The sequence below is a fragment of the Hypomesus transpacificus genome, chromosome 18 (assembly GCF_021917145.1).
Source record: "Hypomesus transpacificus isolate Combined female chromosome 18, fHypTra1, whole genome shotgun sequence".
NCBI lineage: Eukaryota > Metazoa > Chordata > Actinopteri > Osmeriformes > Osmeridae > Hypomesus > Hypomesus transpacificus.
The window spans coordinates 651,544-665,243 of record NC_061077.1 but is presented as its reverse complement, the minus strand read 5'-3'; the positions used below and the strand labels follow the sequence as shown (position 1 = coordinate 665,243).

General features: G+C 45.5%; 2 protein-coding genes across 2 annotated transcripts; both read left to right on the top strand.

Annotated features, from left to right (window-relative positions):
* The first annotated feature begins 1,156 nt into the window (after positions 1-1,156).
* On the top strand, positions 1,157-7,553 carry ttll10 (tubulin tyrosine ligase-like family, member 10). The gene is made up of 11 exons (XM_047040898.1): positions 1,157-1,970; positions 2,426-2,588; positions 2,779-2,897; positions 3,093-3,213; positions 3,437-3,522; positions 4,531-4,717; positions 4,908-5,079; positions 5,631-5,771; positions 5,939-6,055; positions 6,180-6,273; positions 6,526-7,553. The coding sequence occupies exons 1-11, from the start codon at positions 1,673-1,675 to the stop codon at positions 7,410-7,412; spliced, it is 2,385 nt and encodes a 794-aa protein (XP_046896854.1). The 5' UTR covers positions 1,157-1,672; the 3' UTR covers positions 7,413-7,553.
* A 197-nt stretch (positions 7,554-7,750) lies between these two features.
* LOC124481115 lies at positions 7,751-13,432 on the top strand. Its single transcript, XM_047040900.1, has 10 exons — positions 7,751-8,647; positions 10,337-10,436; positions 10,873-11,016; positions 11,398-11,569; positions 11,663-11,799; positions 11,907-12,053; positions 12,143-12,229; positions 12,809-12,884; positions 12,996-13,072; positions 13,227-13,432. Exons 1-10 carry the CDS (start codon positions 8,553-8,555, stop codon positions 13,317-13,319), a joined length of 1,128 nt encoding a protein of 375 aa, XP_046896856.1. The 5' UTR covers positions 7,751-8,552; the 3' UTR covers positions 13,320-13,432.
* Positions 13,433-13,700: the final 268 nt, after the last annotated feature.

Sequence of the window (13,700 nt, the reverse complement as noted above, 5' to 3'; positions counted from 1 at the left end):
ACACTCAGACGGAGGAATGCTCTTTTTACTGTCAAGGTTCATTAATGCTCATGCTGTCCGGTCTACCATAGAAAGAAACTAAAGAAAGCGTTATACATAACCACATCATAATTCTGCACACGTTGTTATCCATCGAGATCAATAAAGCTTATTGATTTTAAGAGCATTTATTCATGTGTATGAATCTGCCCCTGGCCTGTTGCTACATTATATTGCAGACATGTCTCCGTGATATGTACACAAGATGGGCCGCGGCAGACAGTCTCAAAAAGCAGGACGCAGTAGGCTACACGAGCTTTCAAGAATTTATAGCCTCATCTCTGTACTGTAAGGTTCTGCCTGTCTGTCAAGCCGAAGACACTTCAAAATAGCACTATAAATGTTAATGGTTGTGCTTTACCTAGTTAGTGCTTTATTTATCTAGTATAAAACATGTTTTATCTTTACTAATATATTCCTGCTTTTAATGTGTTTATTGTCTTTTCAAAACTGTTTGCAAAACTCTGAATTATATGAAAAAACTGTAACAGGAATACAATTTGATTTGATGCCATTAGTCCATGACGACCCCCTGTTTTTGCATGTCTGATTAGGATAACATTTATAAAATAAAAAAAACATTGACAGAATGGAGTCATGCATATAGGGACGGTCATGGTACAAAGGCTCAGGACAAGAAGTGGGGTAGGCTACCTGTAGCTTGATAGTAGGCCAGATGATTATCAACATGCTTATGAAAAGGTATATCCATTGAATAGGGTGTTCTTTTGTTACAATGACAAATTATAAAAGCATGCGCCAACAAACATTGTTTTACATGATTGGTAGAATACAATACCTTTAGAAAAGGCAAATCCAAATTGATTGACACTTTACTCATATTACTGTGGAACTACCACCACAAGGTTTACAGGCAATTAATATTGAATGACACTAAGCTTAGAGGTGAGGTGGGTGTGGAATTCATGTCCTTAAGTAGTATATCTTGTGAAGGTATTGTTGCAAGATTCAATCTAGTATTAACAGTTGTTGCCAAGGTACCCATTTCCCAGGCAACCACTGGTTGTTTACACTTTCCTATTGAGTTTGTACAGCATTTACTAGACTAGCTGTCTACTAGACTGCTAGGGACGGGCAACTTTAAAGATGATACGAACTAACTGACTTAAAACTGTAGGTTGTCTTGTGCGTTTAATTTTTCTTTTTTGGACTACATGGAAATGTCCATAAGCAGAAATCTTGAGTAATTTTTGGGATGTGGGCTTAATGCTTGGCGAAAGGTGAAAGCAAATGTCACCAGTTCTGTACGGTAATGTGCAGCAGAACCAGTTACTAGTAAGGTCGAAGCCACTTCTTGTTTCAGTCTGTAAATCATGTCTCATACAGCAGCAAGGCAATGGACATTTTTCTTTTGTGGAGTGATAATTTGTACTTTTAAGTAGACTTTTAATTTGACATACTTTTGCAGTACAGTGGACAAAGGTTGGTTTGCTGTCACACTCCAGTTAATCTTAAGTGCCCTCCAAGTCACTTTTCACATGGACTCAACAAACGAATTCCTCCGTTTTTGACCAGAGGTCACGTGGTTTGAGGGTGGCTGCAGTTTCCTGGTGACAGTGTCCAATGACAAAAATCCCTGTTCTGGTCCCATTTTCTGGGTCAGTGGTGAGTGATGTCATCTGAGAACGGGGACGAGGCCAGCCCTTTGGGCGAGCTGGAGGTGAGAGGCCAACAACCAGAGCACACGGAGCGGGCGCGTGGAAACACCCAGCCCAGCGACAAACACAGCCAGGAGGGATCTCAGGAGGACCTGGGAGAAGAAAGTGGGTCTTCAGCCCATAGGAAAACACAGGAAGTGACATCAGACCGGCAGGTTCAGGAGGAGGACAGGAGGACATGTCCTGAGGAAACACAGGAGAGGTCTGTGAGAAGTCCAAAGCAAGAGACAGACAGCCAGGATGGAGGGCCAGGTGTGTGTGGGGAAAGGTGGGATGTCATTTTGGATTTTAAAGTCATAATTGAGGCTAAACTGTTGACACTGTCCCAACAGTTTCGCACTTATTTTACACAACTATCACAAAGAGAAGTTACCATTGACCTCTCAAAAATTGGATTTCGTAGACTACTCATTTCCTAATGAATGATACCTAGTTTTACTTTAAGGGTAGAATGGTTAGCGTCAGAGATCGCTGAAGTCTTTATAAGTCTCTTGCTAAAATGTGCGACTGGAGCTGGGATCCTTGTCAGGCTCAAGCACTAAAAAAATAACCAAACTGAGTAGAAATGAGTATGTCTGCCTGTGTTATTGTGGTTGTTTGACCCTGTTACGTGCACGTGAATTTGCTTGGGGATGTGCGTGTGTGCACGCATGCATCTGTGCCTGTATCTGTATGTCGGGTGTGTATATGTGTGTGTGCGTGAGCAGGTGTGTGTCTGGAGGAACGCTGCCCCAGCTTGGGCAAGCTAGGGGCCTCTGCCAGGGGAGTGGTGCCACCGTCATATCCAGAGAAAGAGAGGGAGAGGCGGGTAGAGGAGCCCAGAGGACATGGGCCTTTCTACTTCTTTGGAGGAGCGAATGGAGCTGCCATGTGTGTAATAAAATATGTTTTAAGAAGGAAAATATAACTATATTGAGTGTTTTTCTGAATCCCTCTTTATGATAGCTGTTTTTATTATGATGTCCAATACATTCCTGTCACACATTCACGTTTTACAATAAGTGTTAGGCCTACCTATTGTTGATGAGGGATTGTTCATTGAATAAATACAATCCTCCAGAGTGACATCTTACTGTGAGAGCAAAGGATGGCAGCGGATCTCTGACAAGCACAGAGAGGACTTTAAACTCAAGTGGTGTGAGACCAAATCAGTAGCCACCTACTACAACTTCAGAGAGGGTGAGCTGCTTTTTGCTTTACTAAAGTAGGACCTAGGGATAACTGCTTTTACAAATATTTGGATCCATGCCATACCATACATACTGTATCTCTAATAAGCTCCTGGGTGGCTGAAAGTGTCTGCTCAATTCTGAAATGCAAACATCTAAAAACCAAATGTACGACCACAGATTGAATCGTGTTGCTTGTGTCCAGGTGAACAGCTCATCTACCAGATCCCCAACAACAAGGTTCTGACCACTAAGATCGGTCTGCTGAACAGCCTGAGAGAGTACGATCGCGTGAGCAGCAAGGTCAACCATGGACGAGGACTCAGGTGAGACAACACTGAAGTCACACCACTGTTCTGGACTAGAACATCTAGTACTGGACTTGGGCATCTAGTACTGGACCTTCTAGTATAGAGACTGAATGTTAAAGAGACTCTTGGCACAAGGGCATAATTGGCATAATGGTGGGCGATGCAGGACTGGACTCCTAAACCACAGGTCAGGGGTCACATTACCTTGACCACAGCACTGTCTCTTTGTGATCTGCAGGAGATTAAAAATGGAGGAGTTTTTCCCCGCCACCTTCCGTATGGATGTGAGGGATGAGAGAGAAGCTTTCTTTTCTCAGCAGGAAGGTAAAAAATGTCTACGCTTCAACTGCTCAATATTGATACCATGTACCATATCCGTGCCATATTATATCACTATGTCACCTAAATCTAGCACAACAAACTATTAATTCAACTAGATGGCTGAGAAGGACATGGGTAAAAATACCACTCAAAGACAGTATCGTAGTTGAATTTTTTTTTCATTCTCAAGTGTTGGAAAACAATGTACTGGAGAGGTCTCCACGACCCAGTGTTACTATAGAAACCAGCCAGCAGAGGGCAGGGTAGAGACATCCATTAATACTCATCCACAATCCTTATTAAGTTATTATTAACAAAGGAAAAGATGAAGCCACATTTGTATCCGACTGGGGTCGGTCAAGCCCTTCAGATACATGACACTACAGAACATAACACGCAACAGAACACGACACACAACAGAACACGACACACTACAGAACATAACACACTACAGAACATAACACACTACAGAACATAACACACAACAGAACACGACACACAACAGAACACGACACACTACAGAACATAACACACAACAGAACACGACACACAACAGAACACGACACACTACAGAACATAACACACAACAGAACACGACACACAACAGAACACGACACACAACAGAACACGACACACTACAGAACATAACACACAACAGAACACGACACACAACAGAACACGACACACAACAGAACACGACACACTACAGAACATAACACACAACAGAACACGACACACAACAGAACACGACACACAACAGAACACGACACACTACAGAACATAACACACAACAGAACACGACACACAACAGAACACGACACACAACAGAACACGACACACTACAGAACATAACACACAACAGAACACGACACACAACAGAACACGACACACAACAGAACACGACACACAACAGAACACGACACACTACAGAACACGACACACAACAGAACACGACACAGATGTAAAGTGTGTTTGACTGCAATACAGCAACGGTCTCTGTTTTGTGTGTAGGTGTGTGTAGGGAGGATATCAGCATGTGGATATGTAAGCCCACAGGCCTTAACCAGGGCAGGGGCATATTCCTCCTGCAAAGCCAGGAGGACATCTCCGCCTTCAGACTAAAGCTGCAGAGCAACGAAGAAAGCCAGTGCAATAGAAAGATACCTGTCCGTGTGCCTCAGGCACGCATTGTGCAACGGTGGGTTGACTCACGTCTTCAGAACGCAACTCTACAACACACCGAAAATTATCTGCATATTGATGTGATCACTGGACAATTAACGTAAACGGTTATATATTTTATTCATGACTGGTGATTGTCTCGGTCAGGTTACACAGTTATGGATTATGATGTTGATTGGCAGAGAACCCTGTCTATTTGCCCTCAGGTATGTCACAAACCCGTTACTCTTAAAGGGGAGGAAATTTGATGTGCGCTCCTACTTCCTGATTGCCTGTACCAGACCATACATGGTGTTCTTTCGCCATGGCTACGTACGATTGACCTGTGAACTCTATGACCCCAACTCCAATAACCTCACTGCACACTTGACGAATCAGGTATATCAGTAGGTTATGGTCAGTAATGTAAATAATAAATAAGTGATGAAGTCACGTTATTTTGTGTCATGGTCTGCCAGTCTCTGACTATTTTTTGAATCAGGCTTCTCAGTAGAGACATCGTCACAGGACATCATTTCAAAATAGATCTGAAACTAGGTCATAAATCTTGTTTCTGACCAGTCTTAAAATTATGGCCCTAATTCTATTTACCGCTGCAACCCAAATGTTGGTCAAGAGGAATGTACTTGATCTAAATACAACTTGAAAAACAGGCCTCTAATGACAAAGTATTTTAATTAATATCCCAGTGACTTAAATTTGCCATCACATTGTAGTTATTTTCCCCCATGTTCCCAGTTTATAACGGCCTTACATTTCACATGTAGTACAGTGCATTGTTTCATTAATGTATTACAAAGGATAAACCACACACTTGTTAAGATAACTGTAACATTGAAATATGAAATATAAAAGGAGGTACTTCTTGCCCTCAATTTCCAAGTTTCTCATCTCCCCTCTGTCTGTGTGTGTTGGTCCTCCGGCTGCAGTACATGCAGAAGAAGAACCCTCTCTACAGTGTGCTGAAGGAGGAGACGGTGTGGTCCATGGAGAGGTTCAACACGTACGTCAACGAGAAGTTCAAGGACGCCAAGGGCCTGCCTGACGACTGGGTGCTGGGTGTCTTCACTGTGAGTCGTGCTGACAGTTGTTGACACGTCTCAAGGACAGCATGAATGCAGGACCAAAATGTCCTCTTGACTTGAGTCACATTTTGTCTCAGGAGACTTTGACTCTGGGAAGAAGCAACTCGTCTGTCTGTCCATCTGTCTGTTTTTCTGCATTTTCCTTTTTTCAGAAGCGAATGCAACAGATCATGATCCAGTGTTTCTTTGCTGTCAAAGCCAAGCTGGAACGAAAGCTGGGCTACTTTGACCTGATTGGCTGTGACTTCATGGTCGACGAGGACTTCAAGGTGAATGAAACTCCTCAGAGACGTTTCCTGTGAACTACACATGCTATACCTGTTTGTGAGGGGGACAGTAAAACAGCAGCCAGCTTGGTGCTAACAGTACATGTCGTCCTCTGCTCCATGCCAGGTGTGGCTGTTGGAGATGAACTGTAACCCAGCTCTTCACACCAACTGTGAGGTCCTGAAGGAGGTGGTGCCCAGCACTGTCGTGGAGACTCTGGGTCAGTTGATGACCAGCACATGAATGTCCTTGGATTGGTTCATGAAATACTTTGCAGCTATGAATCCAAAGCAGAAGTTAGATGTTAAAAGAGATTTAAGTACAGTAGGTAGTAGTAGATTCAGTTGTACTATATGTTCTCCATTCCCTTTAATTCTGTCATGACAACTTCGCACATGAGTCCTAATATCTGTATACGGATTGGTTAAAGTTAGCTCATGTGTGACCTGCCCTCCCTCCCTCCCCTCTCCAGACATGACCCTGGAGATCTTCAACAAGTGTCGCGGTGGGCTGAAGATTGTCCCATTGGCCAGTCAGAAGAACTTCATTCTGTTGTACGATGGCGAGACTCCTCCTCTTCCTGCCGTGACTCGTCCGATCAAACCGTCCGGGGTGACCAGGACCCAGAGGCTGGAGAGCGTTCCGCAACAAAAACCCGTCAACAAAACTCCCACAGGTGAACCTCTAGTGAGGCAGAGGTCGTGGCGAGGGGTGAACAAGATGCAGGATCCTCCCACAACCGTTTCTCATGCCCAGCCTACCAATGACAGTTCCTCAACACTTGCTGTTGCAACAGCTGCAGTCGCCTCTTCCTCCACAGCCTCCTCCTCCACAGCCTCCTCCTTTGTAGCCTCCTCCTCCACAGCCTCCTCCTCCATAGTCTCCTCCTCCACAGCATCCTCCTGGACGTCTTCTACCACAAACGTGGCCCTCAGACCCCACCCCTCCCCGAAAGCCTCTGAGGCCCCCAGATCTGCCCCTCGCCCCCCGAAGCCCGCACACGCCCGCATGGAGCTCCCGCTTCGCAAGTGCACCTGGCTGGGTCGCGCCGGGAGCTCAGAGAGACCCCACAGAGCCCCGGAGCTCCAGACCATGAAGAGCATGTTCACCTCTCTCTCCACGTCGGCGCTGAGCGACGCCTCCGGACGGTCTCTCCGCCGCGTGGGGGTTACCAAGGCCCGTCCGGGGTCCGACCTGGGAAAGGCCCTCTCCTGCGCCATCAAACCCACCCGGCTCCACCTGGCCCGGCCCGGCCCGGGACCGCCCGTGTGGACTGTGGACAGTGTGGCCAAAAAGAAGGAGGAGTTGACTGAGGAAGGGGAGCCCTTGAGGACAAACAGAGCCTCAGCCAAGTCATGATGCAGTGACACGTGAGGCTGTTCTGTATAATACAGACTGTGCTCTGCCAAGATGGATCAAATAGTACCGTGTGGACAGCTGATGTATTTTCAGTTTTTTGAGCAAAATATCAGTGTCTCTATGTCATTGCAAAGAGAAGTACTGTGCTTGATCATGTCTCATATAGGAATAAAATATGTTTATTCCTGTCTTGTTCTAACCCTTTTTGTACAGTACATGTCATGCCAGCCATGGGCGGAAAAACGGTGTGTTTCAGGCTGTCATTGTTCGTCTTGACCATGCCATATATATATACAAACAGTTCTGTTCATTTACCATGTGACACAATGGTGCGATCGAAATTTACAGGAAGAACAAAAGGGCAGGTTGTGGTTGTGGTTTGTTGTTTTGACTGCAACCCTCTATGTCCTAGCTGTGTAACACCTAATGATCTAGTCTGTGTGCTCACACTCACACAAACGCACACAGGGATTTCTTTTATATGGTCAGCTTGATGTCATGTTTCCCAATAGGTGTGTAATTGTTTGCTTCATCTACGTCATTCTCCAGAAGACAACGGAGCTCACCAGAAGCATTCCCATTGGTGTCTGACCGTGCTCAACGTGAGTCCGTGAAGGATACGGGTGTTCCTTTCGACTGAGACGCTCAGCACATGGTTCCGTTTCAGCAGACGGGGTTAACGGAGGAGAGACAGTCTACACGTACCACTCAGTACCAGACCTGACTCTCACCAGCCACTGAGGAAGTCCTCGTCAGACTGCAGACTTGACAGGAAGGAAGGACAAAATGCACTTTGCGTTACCACAGGCTTCCCTCTGCGTCACGTCTCGTCTAACTTCTACATTCGAGCTTCGGCTCCAGCGCAGACAGTCCGGCTTGTGTAGTTTTAATTGAATATCTGATTTTCTTGGGGTTGAAAAAGAGCTTAGCAGGCTTAGTAAGGCCCCCGCCCCCCCTCCTCCCCGCCTCAACCTTCATATCCTCTTTCCTTGGTAACAACCCCCCCTTCAAGTTACTACTTCTCTCTAGTCTTGTCGTGTGGCAGGAGTGGTAAGGATGAGCGCAGGGGCAGATGGGGCTCAGTGTGCCGACTGACAGCTGAGGGAGAAGGCGTGGGGCTCTGTCTGTCCCTCTCCAGTCATGGGATGCTGCAGTGTGACCCAGAGGCATTCTGGGATTGACGAGGTGGGCCCCGATGAGATCGAGCTGCTGGAACTGTCGGGAGATCATTCTGGGTAAGGGGGTTTTCTGTTTATGATTCTGCACACCTTGTAACTTTGATGTTTTACACACATTTCTTGTCCCTTATGATCAGCAGTGATCATCAGGAAGCCTTATAGCGTTGACAAACTCTTAGATAGTTTTTCCCAAAACAGTCAAAATGTTAACAATATGACTGGAGTTCTGTCAAACATCCAGACATGTAGACATCCAGACTTTGAAATCAGCTCAATGTTTAGCATTTTAACCATGAATAGCTGTACTCTGAACTTTGAGCAGTTTGACAGTTCCAACAATGAGTGTTGGATTTGTTTATGTTGTTTTTAATTGTTGAGTGATGTTGTGTCGTTGTCGTGTATGAGCCTGGACAAGCTTAACTGTATGGAATGTGATGAGTTGATTGATTACTCTGGAAGATAGCAGTTTCACAGTTCCTGTCGGTGAAGGATAGGAAACAGAGCAGGCTTTGGCAGGATGTGCTTGTTTCAACCTCGCCCTGACCTGGTCAAAACTGGTCACATTTGACTGTTGGATCTTTTTAAAGTATTAAGTATGTAAAGTTATAGAGGGTGTCATATAAGAGTGTAAAGTTATCGGTCTGTCAATCAGGTCAACCACAGGCCCAATACAGACAGAATCAGACAGATTTTCTGTACATGTACAACTATTTTAGAGGATTGCAACACAATCTGCATTTGCGATCTTGTAAATGTGTTTTGTTTTTTGTTTGATGCAGTTTTAGGTCTCTGAAACCATGAAACCATCCCAGTTTGCAAACATTTTGAACTGACTGCTTGAGGTCCAATGTCCCCAATGTCTTGGTCATTCAGGCCCCAAAACAAGCCGTGGCGGGAAAGACAGCTTGACTCGTGAGATTGTGAACACAGTGACGCAGCAATAATGTGATTAGCTGTGGTTGATCCTGACACAATAATTAAAGGACAATAGCCCTGCTTCTCAGTGTCTGCCGACGCCGCAGCCAGACGTGGGCCTGGGTCTGGCTGTGCCCCTCAGTGGAGGAGGGGGGGGATTATTAGAAGGCCAAAACACACCGGGAGCTGACAGACTGCATGTGTCCAAACTGTGAGAAGTCCAGGGATTAGCTACAAGCAACACACACACACACACACACGTGTGCATGAACATACAGAGACACTTAGATGTACACACATGAACACATGCACGTTCATACATGCACACACACACACACACACGCACACGCGCACACACGTTAACACACAGATTGAATAGCTTGACACACACAGTTCCGTGGTCGTGTTCAATGAATAAACAAACAAACACATCTCAATTTGCGGTCAAATGAAGTTCTTATAGAAAGCCACCAACATGCACTAAGGCACTGGGATTGAGAAAATAGCTGCTAGTGCAGCAACAGTTACGACTGCACCTGATGAGCACAGTCAAGAGGCGTCAGATGGCTGTGTCTGCCCATCAGACCCAAAGTAATCTTCTTATGTCTGGTGGGGTGGAAGGGTGCTGTGTGGTGGGGAGGGGTGGGGTAGGGAGTAGGCTAGAGGTGGAAATTGGGAAAGGGAACAGACAGTGTTATTGACCACACCATAGTCAAAATTTGAACTGCAAATTTGCTTCTGCTGTCAGGAAAATTGCTGAACGTGTGTACAGTAGCCTTGTTAAAGGTACACAGGTCACATGATACTATTCCCTGTGTAACATTGTTTCAGGATATGGAGTTTAGGAGAGACCAGGCTGCAGCTCTCTGTCAGGAGTGACCAAGATGAGCCACTTCCTCCCAGACCATCAGTACGACACCTCGAACCAGAGGTTAGTGGATAGAAGAGGTGTAAGTGTGTGTTTGTTTGTGGGTGTATGTGTGAGTGTGAGACACAGGCCGTTTGACACAACAGTTTGTATGAAGACATGCTGTGAAAAACATTGAGTGCAATATTTCCTCTTTGTACAGTCATTAGTCAGAGCTCAGCTAACAGTATTAACAGATTAAATGAATCATGGTCCACATGCACTATTTCCACATCACAGGTGATATCATTTTTAGTTCCTGATTGTGAAACCAGAGATAAGACTAAAAGACTTACTTAAAGATAAGTGGGACCTAAAACCATGAAATGGAGGATAAAATGACTGGGAGGGACGATCGGAAGCAACAAATAAAGTTGTAATCGATTTTCAGTTTTAGCGGTTCGATGGTCCGGTTCGATGGTCCAGTTTTCTGTCGTGAATGTTTTCCTCCTCTCCCTAGGTGGTGCTGTGGGGCAGCTGCAGAGATGAGCTGCATCACAGGATATACTCCCAGCCAATCAGGGACTGGGAAGGCCAGCCTGCTCACATGTATGGAGAGATAGTCCACTCGTCCTTGGTGTCTTTGCTGAACAGCTACACACAGGTACCGTCTGCTAAGGTTACCTTTTATTAGGTGACTTCCATTGTTGGTTCGTTGCAGCTGTGCCTCTGATGTCACTGCACATCAATGTCAGCAAAGTTATTTGTGGACTGACCGGGCATTTTGAGCTACTGTACATTGCATTACGAAAACATGCAGATGGCATCCACCATGAAGATACTGTATAGATATGATCATGAGTTGCTGGAACACACACCAAACACTGTGGAAACTAACCCGGGTTACTTCCCTGTTTCAGTGTGTATCTGATGCCTGGGTACACTTTACTTATCGTCTGTTTGTGTGTGCATGTGTCCGTGTGTGTGCATGTGCATGTGCATGTGTCGGTGTGTGTGTGTGTCTGGGTGTGTGTGTTTTCCACAGGAGATGACTGAACATTATCTAGTGCTGTTCTCCTTCCACTTGTTGATCCTGTCTCTGGATCATTCTCGACATGACTTCATCTACGGAGGCATGTTACCTCTGTCTGGACTCTCCTCACAGGTCCTCTCCCTGGACCACAACACCTCAAACTCCTTCGTGTTCCAAATCAGTGGTGAGGCCCACGACTCATCCCAATCACACACAGCAGAAAAGAGCTAGATCGCTTCAAACTTGACATTTCCCCCTCTTGTCATCGTCCCACTAGGTCCAATGCTGGACTCTAAAGTCTTTCTGTGTACCAGCGCTGAAGAACTGAACAAGTGGATGGACCACCTGGAGGAGAGGAGATACAAGTCTGTGTCGCCACCTCTAAGCCCCTCCCACTGCGCCCTGTCCTACCTGGTAAGGTGTTCACCCGAGTGGGGCGTTTAAGGTCGAGTGGATTCTGATTCAGAGAGAGGCATACACGACTGTCAAGGATGTCAAATCGAAATCAATCTGCGCTTCAGTTACCCTGCGACGAAACCTGGAAGAAGGAGGAGCTGAAAATGTATCTGCTCCAAGCTCCGATCTGGGAGTGGGAAGGTTCTCCTATTCAACACATGGGCCCACCAGGATACCTGTCTCTTGTCCACATCATGGACACAGACAGACAGGTGAGACAACGCCAGACAACATCAGTATTTCAGTTATCTACCAACGTTAACTTCAACCTAAATAGCAATAAATGCATTGTTTGTTGCAGGGACTTCAAGAAAGACTCATGGTACTCTTTCCTCAAGACGTTCTTCTGCTGTCAGTTGATAACAAGCGTCTCAATATAACTTATGAGGTAGGCTACTGTTAGATATAGGCAACATGATGTGGAAACCACTGGGTTCATGGTTTCACAATAACCCTTTTGAATTTAAGTTTCCCAGGTTTTCCTCGTGTCAAAACAAAGTAGGAAGTTTCATATGCGGTCCAGCAGACAATGGGAATTGTGTGATTGAAGACACTTCCATTCTTACACCACAATGGAGATGTGTGCAAGTTGAGGGTGACAAATACAGACGTAATCAGATCTATTTTAATAGTTGTTAAACAAGCATATTGTTTAACAAAAACACATTAATCAGAAGATTAATGGAGGTTGTCATCCATTTTTGGCAGGGTTCAAATTACGGGGGGGATGGGGGGGGAGTTGACCCGCCTATTTAAGACTTGGAACCCCCAAAAGAGATAAAACAACAGGTCGGTGGCGTCAATACATGCCCTGGAGAAGAAGTTGTCATTGTATAATTTGCACTCTGCATTTTGGTGTGTGTGTGTGGTAGAGTGGGAACAGGAGCAGTGAGGAAAAGAAAACGTGCCTGTCTCAAGCCAACACTGCTCACACTGTTACCAAAGCTCTACTTTCATTTGGCTTTAGGGTAGATTACCTCGGAAAACCATCAAAGCCGTAGAGAGGTCCCCGTTGCCTGGAAGACTGCAATTTGAGTTGACAGGTAACGTGTTCATACATTTTGTGCTGTTCTTGAATGCGTCCATGTTTCATTTGCTGATGTGTTAAATGTGCATCTGTTAACTAGCATGGTAATATATTATGTGTGGTGCAGGTGATTTTATGGATCCCATGCAGGTATCCTGCACCTGTGCAGAAGACTACCAAAACTGGATGTTCCAGTTACAACAGGTATGGCCTTTAACAGTCGTGATTAACAGCAGCACAGAATAAATCCGGCTGTTATTGATAATCCAATCTGTCCTTTACAATACAGTATACAGATGATCAGAAACCTTGCTTAAGCAAAATGGTAATTGAAGTGTCTGGTTTGTTTTCTTCATAGCCGGAAAGTAATATTCGAGGTACCTCAAACCACACTGCTCCACCTCTTATACCACAGAAGAAGAGAAGCAGAGAGAGTCACAGGAACCCATGATCACATGACTGAACCACACACAGGACGATGTCATGTCTGAACCATACACACACCAGGACGGTGCTATGACTGAGACCCCCCCCCCCACACACACACACACACACACACACACACACACCAGGACGATGTCATGCCTGAACCACACACACACCAGGACGATGCTATGACCGAGACCCCCCCCCCCCCCCCCCCCACACACACACACACACACACACACACACACATACACACACCAGGATGAGTGCCTCAGACTTCTCGGTGAGGTTTCTGTCTCAGTGGTCCTGGTGGAACCATGTGTGGATGGTATGTGATGTACATATGCAATCTGTATTTGTAGTGGTACTTCAAAAAGAAGAGGTTGCTGTAAAGCCGTAGACAGGA